Raw genomic sequence first — 10,380 nt, forward strand, 5'->3', positions numbered from 1 at the left:
AGATAGATAGATAGATAGATAGATAGATAGATAGATAGATAGATAGATAGATAGATAGATAGATAGATAGATAGATAGATAGATAGATAGATAGACATTTTTGTTTCATCTGTGGATAATAGTTCTTCCTGTGGTTTGTTGGACTCACAGCAAATCACAATTTGCTGTGTTTTCTTTTTCTTTTTTTCTTACAGCACAGCAAATTGAAAATAAAACATAGTTTCTTGCTGAATTGCGTGTTCTGCTTTGACACAAATCAGGTTCCTTGCTTGAATTTCGGATCCATTTTTAAACCAGAATGATTTGTAGATGATATGGCTTAACAAACACAGACAATCTTAAAAGATCTCAAGAAAGTCTGGCACTTTAGAAGTAAACAATAGCAAGTTAAATAGCAAGTTTTCTCAGAAGGATTCATGTGTCATTCCAGTGTAAGGTGGGAGACTCCATACTCAAGATTTGCAGCAACATGTGGTAGAAACAAAAACAAAACACAACTTCACATGCTGTGTTTTGAGCTCCTTCTGACCTATCATACATAATTATTACCTCCTGTCACAAAGTGTCCTCTGAGCCATATTGGACTTTTTTTTTCACCTAACAAAAACTGAAACAAAGGGTCACTAAACGTCTTCCTGCAATCTGTTTACAGCTACAAAACCCTCATAAGAGGAACTCGGACAAAGCGAACCCAGCTCTCTGAGACGCCTGCTTTGTTCACAAGGATTCAATCAGTTGAATACCTTTGATAGCAAACCTTGTTAAATTGACGCATTCATCACCGTGAGTATGAATGTAATGTAAGTGAGCTTTCTAAAAACATATAATCATTTTTTTCTCATTCAAACACGTCAAAGAGAACATTTTATTCTATTTTAACACTAAAATACCAGTTTGCTGAGTTTTTAAAAATGTCCAATAACAGATATGTCTCCAAAAATGTTTACAGATGACAAAAACGCAAAATTCAGTGTCACAGAAAATTAGAACACTGTGAAACCGGTAATTATTGGAAACCAAGTGTCACAGCCTAATCAGATAATTAACTCAAAACACCTGCAAATGTTTCCTGAGCCTTTAAACGCTCGATCTGGGTCAGTCGGCTGCACAATCTGCTGAGTTCACAGATGTCCAGAAGACGGTCACGGACGTCCTGCACAAGGACGGGAAGACACTGAAGGTCGTTACTAAAGAAGCTGGTTGTTAGGGCGTTCGTATCCAAGCAATTTAAAGGAGCAGTACTGTGGGTTTTCCAGACACATAGAGCCATTTTATGCCACAATCAAATAACCGTCACCAATAGCTGTTATAAAAGTGCTGGAAATATCGAATATTACTCAGAATTATGTTGCCATAGAAATGTTATGTTGCAACACCGACATGACATTATTGATGCAGAAAGTCTCTTCCTGTAGTTTTAACTTCCACAAATGTATTTTTTTTAAATGAACGAAAAAATCTTTGCTGTCCAATGCAAAAAATCTAAAAAGAAAATGGTGGAAAACATGAACGGTAATATCTGAAGGAAGTTGGAAATCGGTAAATAGAAAATAATAATAAATGTAAATAGCGGCATATTCAGAGAAATGCATTTTGAACAGGAGTTGATGGCAATAGAAACACTTTGTCTCACTTAGCGTTAGCCAGGTGAAAGCTTCCAAGGAGGAACAACTTATGAACATTTTAAAAATAAACATTTAAAATACACAACCTGGTGAAATTTTGTGGAATTTGCATCAACTGAGCCAAAGTTTATGTATAAACACGTATTATATAAAGCGCAAAGATTTTTTACCCAGATCTGGTCTGTTGAAACATTTAAGGTAAAAATGTTTCTTCCTCACTTTAGCATCTGTTTCATTTGTGGCTGAAGAAAAAACAACCGACATGATAAAACACAAAATCATTTAAAGAAAAGGAACAAATTGCTCCTGAATGTTTTTGACTCTGCTGCAGTTTTACTGCTTGTGAATCGATTACAGAAATGAAGCAAATAGATGGAGCACGTGGAGCAGCTGCAGTAAATAGACGGACCTTGTGGTCCTTTGTGATGTTCCCTGAATTGCAGACGTACTTTGCTTTCTTGTTTATTTCAGACCAAATTATGATGAAAGAACAAGAACTGGTTTAGATTTCATCCATTCTAACCTGGATGAGTCGAGTCGCTCCTGCTCTGAGTCTTTTTTCTTACTGCAAAAAATTACAAAAATAATGAATCCGTTTACCTTGAAAGAGATTCGTAGGATGTGCAGGGTCACTGCCTGCAATGGCTTAAAAAAGAAAAAAAAAACAACATTTCTGACTTTTAGCTAATGGGCAACATTAACATTCTTTTGTTTAATGGAAGTCAGAGCGCGGAGCTGAGGGCCGAGAACAGAAATGTAAGTACATGACATCTGTGAGATGACGGAGCAATGAAAGCTTTTCGCTAGTGTTTTGGAGTGGCAGGGCTTTTAGCGCAAATGAGTGTGTTCATTTTGTGTGTGTGTGAAGTAGGGAGGGGGGTGTATATGAGGACATACTGAGGGTATATACCAGCTTGTGCTAGTTGGTGTGTGTGTGAAGGACAATCGCAGCTGTCACTGTGTCCTGGCATCTGCTAAACAGTGGAACAAACAGTGTCAGTACTCCCACACACACACACACTCTCTCTCTTTCACACACGCAAACACACACGCAGACAGGAGGCCCATTAACTCAACAGACGTATGGATTCTTGAAGTTTCTCTTTGAAAGCTGCTGTTAAAGTTTTTCCTATAATAATGCCTGAAGCTGATGGCATGACGATTATCTCATGATTTGTCTCTCAGCAGACTGTGCAATAATTTCGCTGAAACTTAAAGAAAAATGAACAAAACTATTGTTTGAAGAGCAGCAGGATGCCTGTTGAAGCTGCTAATCTTTAATCTGCACCGTCATGCCGGAGGTTCGCAGCTCCCTGTACTATTACGCTCCCATTATTTTTGGAAATTTCCATCGGCTCGGATAATTATAAGAGTTTAATTGCTTTTTTTTTTTTTTTTGAATGGTAAACTTGTGCCTGAAATGGAAAGTTTCTTTTCTTTCAAATCGCATGCATTTATTTTTCATCTTTTTGCCCCAGACGCCTGCATTGTTGATATCTACTATTAACAAGTTATACTACTTGTTAATAGTACTATTACTATTATGGCAAATCCAAATTCCTGGTTTTGCCAAATCATGAATTTGGCAAAACTACTAAAGCTTTAAATAATGCAGCTAAATTTTTAAAAAGCAGCTGATCAGTAAGGCCCCACAATATGGCTGAACCATATAAGCGTTTCCTATCAGTTGATGTCGATAATGAAACCCTTTTAAACCTGTGACGGTACCTCTCCTGTTTTACCTACAGCTTTCACTCCACGTTGTTTTTTTTTTAAGCAGCCATGAGGCAAAACCTGAAACTGCTGCTGCGCGAGTTCCTCCACAGATCGCTGCAAGGTAACCAAAGAGCGAGTGAGTTGATGCCACCCAGCTAACTTAGCTGGCGATGAGAGGTTGAGCAGCTGAAGTCTTTCCTTTGCCTACATCTCCCAGAATGCTGTGAGGTTCTGAGTCAGTGAAATAATTAAATATTCCATCAGATGTATTATCTATTGATACTGATTACTTGTCTGATGCAGTGTGTATTGTTTCTTCTTAGTAGGGATGCATGATATATCGGCAACAACATCGGTATCGACCAGTGTTAGTAAAGCTGGGCTGATATTAACAACCAATGCTTATTTCCATCTGGTTGCCATGGTTTCAGGATGGTGACGTGTTTTCTTTTTTTGGTCATGTGACAGTGATAGAGAGATTGTGGCACGTTTAACTGAAGCAGAGAAGCAATTTCAGCAGTGTCGTATTTAAAAATTTTTTTTTCCTGGATTAGGAAAGAGCAGGGAAATATTTACATCAACATCAGATACATCTATCAGTGCATTCTTACTAAAAACAACAATTTAATTCCTAAGAGAAATAAAAACAAACCGAATGGCTGAAGATTAGTGGCTTTACAATGTGGTAACAAAGAGCACAGCAACTCACACAGAGAACTGAATCTATGTCAGTGACCCCGGGGTCAGCGTCTGTTATGCTGACCCCAACCTCACCAGATGCAGCGGAGCAGGTTTTTATTTGTTTTGTTTTGTTTTTCCCCACAACGTCCCCAAAAATGCTGTTTTCAATAACTGTCCATTCAGAGTTCGGTACTGAATGTTTGAGTCCAGCTAACAGATGATGGGATCAGATCAGTCCTGTAGCGTTTTATGGTTATATGAGGAACAAATCATGATTGAACTAAACCATAAAAACAGAATGTTTGTCAAACCGCCATCAACCTTTAATGCGTTGCTCATTCTGCACACGTTTATTCTTAGAACAAAAAAAAAAAAAAAACAGAACAGTTTTGGTTAGTTGGATATTTCTTTGTTGTAACAGTGCTTCTTGGTAATAAATGTTACTTTTTTAGAAAGTCTGTGCATTTCCTCTCCTTGGATTGTGTTGTAATTGCGACGCTGTGCGCCCCCCAGCGACACACAGATTGGATTTCAGACCAGTCAGAACTTGACTGAAGCTGGAGGAGTCGCCTAACGACGATCACGGCTCCATTATCCGCAGCGCCATCAAGACAAAACTTTAGGAGAGAGCACCGACTCAAAGTAACGTATAAATGTGTTCGAGTGCTTTCGCGCTTACCAAGCGAGAACAGAGTCACTCTGACCAAACAGATCAGCAATCATCACAGCGCAGCCCTGGTTCCCGACTGTCCAAGGCTGGCTCTGTGTGTCGGATCTATTGACTTTTACTGCAGGTGTTGCAGCTTTTTTTATTGTTCTTGCTTCATGTGTGTGTGCGTGCGTTTGTTTGTTATACCTTGTGGGAGCCATTTCCTGACGCATACTAAGTTGTGGGGACCCACTGCTTCTTGTGGGGACCAAAGTCTGGTTACCACAAGGGGAAACAATTTTTTGTGGGGTCAGGGGTTAGATTTAGGACTAAGTTTGAGAATTTTCACTCTCGAGGTAACCAATTGACCCTAACCCTAACCAATTGAGTTTTGGTTAGGGTTAGGATTAGGATAAGGTTTAAGCTGTGGAAATGCATGGAAGTCAATGGAAAGTCCCCACAAAGATAGCCACACAAACATGTGTGTGCGTGCATGCGTGTGTGTGTGTATGCAGAAAAAAATCAATTGTATAGAAAATCGCAGTTTCTAGTCATGGGAGTTCTGAATCAAAATGCTCAAAAGTTGATTTTAGTTAGCTTAATTAATTTTTAAACTTTTGGTAGTTTAAGATTCAAAATTGAATCCACAAACTTATTTTTGTTTAAATATAAACTGATGGAAATGTATTTTATTTTCTTAAACCTCGACTTCACCAGGAAAATCCCATAGAGATTAATTAAAATCTTTTTATCGAGAGAATCCTGGTAGCAACAGGCAGATGGTTACAGAACATTCGCGGCAAAAGCAGAAAAAAAGTTTATACTGTCATAAATAAATTCAATTTTAAAGATTCCTCTGTTGGAACAGTTACAGACAGGATGATCAAAATAAAAAACAATAAATCATGCAAATGGAAATGATTGAGCTTGTTTTAATCCACCGTGCGATTAATCGATTCATTGCTTATTGCGACACACCCACGTTTGAAAAGAAAAAAAAAAGCAAAAATATCGGAATCTACTGGTTAAACGCTGAAGGATTCACATCTCTAGTCATTCAGTCTGAAAATCTTTAAATAAACAACTTAGTGGTTTCAAATATGCTCTATAAGATCTGATCTTTAGTCCACTCTGACTGGGGCAAAGATTAGGGTTAGGCTTGTAATCGTTGCGGTTAAGCCTCTGGGAACTTGATGTGTATCTCCAACACAACCTGTGGGATTTCTGTTGTGTTAAGAAAAAATGTGTAGAAGAGGGAGTGTGAAAGTTGGGGGCATCACTCAGAGACATCGTGAAGCGAGGGGGGCCAGGGTAGAGAGGTAAAGAGGGCAGGAAATTGAGTGTGTGCATCGGGGCAGGGTGGGCGTTTGATGGGGGTCACGGCCACCAACTGACCTGCTCGGAGAGCTGCTTGCCTCTGAGGAAGAAGCCCAACAGGCAGCCGATGACCACGGCCAGCACGGACAGGATGAGCAGGCCGTTCTGCTTGCAGACGTTCTTAACTCGGCCCCACACTTCCTCCAGAGCCAGCGCCATCCTCCTCCTCCGCCGCCACCGACGGTCTCGACCGCAACTTAGCAACCCCCCTCAGAGAAAACCACCGAAGCAAGCCCCCGTCTTTAATCTGTTATTCAGCCATGGAGATCCTGTCGGGTCAACCGCCGCAGCAAACCGGGGAAGGGTGGACGCAACGGAGGCTGTGAGCAGCAGGTGGGGGCGACTAGAAGGAGGCAGACTGATTGAGGAGAAAGCGGGCTTTAAAAAGCACAAAAAAAAAAGAAATTAGGAAAAACAAAACAAAAAGGGATTTTAGTAATTAAAAAAAGTGAATAAATTAAATAGAGATCCCAAAACATGAACAGGAGGTTTTTGAGCGTCTCCCCCTCCGGGCTTCGTCCGACAGTACTTTACATCAAACCCACAGAATCCCACAGACACACTGATTGCAACCTCTCCCTCTCTCATCCCTCGTGCCCCGCAGGCCACATTTTTGCCGGCGGCCAGCAGGGGGCCCCGCGACAGCTGGTGGTATTGTCATCAGGGTTAATACTACGATCCTATTAGGCATGGTGCAGTACGACTCAGATCTAAGGCTGGATTAGAGAGCTCTCTGAACAATTGGACGGCAGATTGGTCAAGGCCACCAAACATGACGAGGACGGGAGGGAGAGTGGGGGCCATTTGCGGCGTGCGCATGCTAATGACATACAGGAAAGAAGAAAGAAGTGAATTCCATTTTATGGATTTCTTTCAGAAGTGTGTAGGTTGCGAGCCATTAAGTCCTCACCTCACAGCTTGTTCTGTGCGAGTACAATGTCAGCTGGAACGCTGTAGAGCTATAATCACAGTGCTTCGGCCCTTTAGAATACTGATTTAGAGCCATACATGAAAAACAACAGGTAGTTTACTTCATACTTTTTTCTTGCAGTTTCTTATAAGAGCGTGAGAATGTGGTGCGTTGAAACGGTTTAGCAAAAGCAATAACACCAAAAGAAGAAGTAACATTTTGTGACACATCACAGCCTAAAAATTGAGTGTAGTATATGGGGTGTTTTACGTTGTTCTTACGGCTGTGGTCACACACATTTCATTCAGCTGAAGTTCTTTAACCCCTCCAGCGTTACCTCAGGTGTCCCCCAGGGTTCTGACCTCTGGGCTTCTACTATTCATCATCAATATCATAACCCCTTTGCAACATTTTTTTCCACAAATTTGGAGGTAATTTCCACTGCGAGGCTGATGACACCCAGCTCTACCTCAACACAAAACCCTTGCCCATGCTTTCGCCCACCTTCCTCAATGATTCCATCCCTGAAATAAAAACGTTCACGCATTAAACTAAAAATTTGAGTCATATTTCATAAAGAAATTTTATCACTGAAGGTAACATAGTTACTTAATTATGCATAAAATGGCATTATGCACATGGAAAACACATAATACTCACCCTTTAAATGGATTCAAGTGATTAACACCAACCAGGAGAGTGTGTGAACTCACCTCTCAGCTTGTGTACCTGGTCTGTTGGAGGACAGAGTTACGTCAAGAGCCGAAAACGAACGCAGCGCGGCTCACTGTAGGGCTTGTTCAGTGAGGCTGGAGGGAGTCCAAGGGAGAGTAATCAGCAGAGAACAGTCAGGCTGGTAATTAATCATGAACCTATATGTCTGATTAATAGTAAGTAATAGTAAAATTGAACCACTGCCTGCACCTTCAGAGAATAAGTAACTTGCGATAGAATAATGAAGATTTATCTCTCTGGAGTAAATTCATAACATCCCAGAATGATTTCTGTCTGAGCAAAGTCTGCTTCATGAAATATGACTCGATTATTGGCAACAGGAACGTTTACTTGGGTAGCAAGATTGATTTCAGAGTGCTGTGCAGGGAAAAACAAACTGAGGTAAAGATTAATCGATTAAAGTAGGAACTACATCAAAACAATAATAATAAAATTCAACAGAAAGCATTCAAACCCACAGCAGGGAGATAGTGCATTAAGACTGCTTCCATTGGATCTATTTTTTGAGGTTTTCCTGTTTTTACCATGTAGGTGCCATTATATTAATTTAATACGATATAAATAAAAACGTGCAAGTGCCCATGTGTCCTGTGTTGACAGTAAACCGTAATGGACATTATGAGGCGGTCAAAAATGAGGCCAAAGCGGTTGACGACAACAAATTGTCTTTGTTCTTTCTGCTTACTGTGTTGTTGTTGTTTTGTTTTTTTTAGAATCAGTAAATCTAGTTGAGTCTTAAAAATGTAATTTATTTATTTATTTTTTTGTAAATTGACATTAAAATACTAATATACGGACTGGGTTATTCTACATTGCTAACAAGACTATTTAAAATACAATTTCTGTTTCTTTTTTTACATTTCTTCTTTTTTTTTTTTACTTTTACAGTGTAAATTGTATTTAAACAGCAAGTGCTTTACAGAGTGCAGGAAAACAGCTTACAAAATCAACAAGAGGTGCTTAACTAAATGTTTGTCCACAAGAGTGACGTGGAGAGACTGAGGGTGTGGATAGAAGAATAAGTAATTTAAAAGTCTCTGCTATTAAATTTGTTTCTATTTCCAAACCATCGGAAATCCAGGCAGTGTTTGTTTCCCGTAGGGTTTAGGTCCAACACTGCTGAATAAACATTTGTCATTCTGAATCAGTCCAAAGGAAAATTATAGACCTAAAGATAATAGAGAATAAAATATGGCCATGAATACAAGAAAAGTTTGACTGGTTCAGAAATTATAGAGAAAAATACTTAAATAACTTCTGTGTCATTAAATCATGGCCAAAGTTCATTGCTATGAACAAATGCAATTTATCTCACTCCTCGCTGAAGTTAAATAAATTAAAGAGAAAAGCCCTCCAGGAAACCTGTGGTTGTTTACCACACTTTCCATCTCCTACTATACTGTTTATGCACAGCTAATGAGCTGTTGTTGCTGTGCTGAATCATGACGGTTCTGCACGGCCGCTCCTGTACGATCCGGGTTCTGTCTAACAGCGTACGTCTGACATTTCACTCGTTAAATTAAACAACAACCTGCCAGGTAAAGAAAAAAAAAAAATCACATATCAACTCATCTCTAAGCAAGGCAGTGAGCAAATCAGACATGCCAGAGTTCTGTAGGGGAGCCGCCTCGTGCTAAATATGTTCGCAGCCGTAGTTTCTTAGCAGCTTATTAGTTCTAAAATTCAAAATCGCAACGTTGATGAAAGCTTTAATAAGACGATTTGGGCACGACTATTGACAAAAAGTCAATTAAGCGACTGGCAATGGACAAAGCCGCTGAAAAGTAATTTTGTTCTCCAAAGAATGCCGCAGCAGTCCGTTTATCAATAATTCAGATCCATTTGTCAGTCAAGTCAGGATTTGACTGGTCCAGGTAAACAAGCGATGCTCCGGCGACACAACAGGAGCTGCGTTTCCATTAGAGATTCTTTGTCTAAATCCTGCTAATGTTGAAAACAACACAATTTTGCGAGTGCAATGTTTCCATTAAATAAGACATGAAATAAAAATCACACTTTAAAAAGCTTGTTCTCGTGGTAAGTCATTAAAAATCAACGATGGATGTAAACACACGCATGAGATATATTCATAATTTGGCCGCGGCGCTAGAGCTCATCATCTATCAGCCGTCAGAGGAGACGTCTGCGTTTTATTCATGCGTGAGAAACCCCTTATAATTGGAAGCGGCTATGAATGCGACGCTTTGGGGAAATAGTAGTCAACTATTTTATAGAGGAGTTATGGATTGAAAACGTTTGAACTTGTGCGATGGCCTGAGAGCTCTGGTGGAGTCATTTATCTGAAAAAACCCCCCAAAAACAAACCATCATCGTCCTACCACCTACCACTAGGAAAAGATATGAGGGCTTTAAGCTGGAGGTCTGATGCATCTCTCCTCTGCAAACAGAAACAGTTCACTGAAGCCACAGAGAATCCATTCTGTCATCACTTGCTGTCTGCATGTCGAAGGAAAGCAGCAGCATATTCTTACTGATCAAATGAACTCTAACCACTGATAATCAGCGAGTGTGAATGTGTCTGTAAGAGCAAGAGCTTCAGAGGTTTTCTGATCGAAGCTATAATGAAACCAGAGCGATTCTTCTGCGAAAAGTAGGACATGAATGCTTGTCAAAACACGGCTTGTTGTCACTGGAGGTAATCTCTGTGAGGGGAAATATCAAGATCA

The 10,380-nt window shown here is 39.9% G+C and overlaps 1 protein-coding gene across 1 annotated transcript in view; it reads right to left on the reverse strand.

Annotated features, from left to right (window-relative positions):
- The window catches only part of slc1a7a (solute carrier family 1 member 7a), a 43,605-nt gene extending 36,939 nt beyond the window's left edge, over positions 1–6,666 (reverse strand). Inside the window, exon 1 of the mRNA XM_008433489.2 lies at positions 6,067–6,666. Coding sequence (XP_008431711.1) covers positions 6,067–6,207 — 141 coding nt within the window. The 5' untranslated portion in view covers positions 6,208–6,666. The remainder of the gene's footprint in view (positions 1–6,066) is intronic.
- Between the last annotated feature and the right edge of the window lie 3,714 nt (positions 6,667–10,380).

The sequence above is a fragment of the Poecilia reticulata genome, linkage group LG17 (assembly GCF_000633615.1).
Source record: "Poecilia reticulata strain Guanapo linkage group LG17, Guppy_female_1.0+MT, whole genome shotgun sequence".
In the NCBI taxonomy this organism is placed as follows: domain Eukaryota; kingdom Metazoa; phylum Chordata; class Actinopteri; order Cyprinodontiformes; family Poeciliidae; genus Poecilia; species Poecilia reticulata.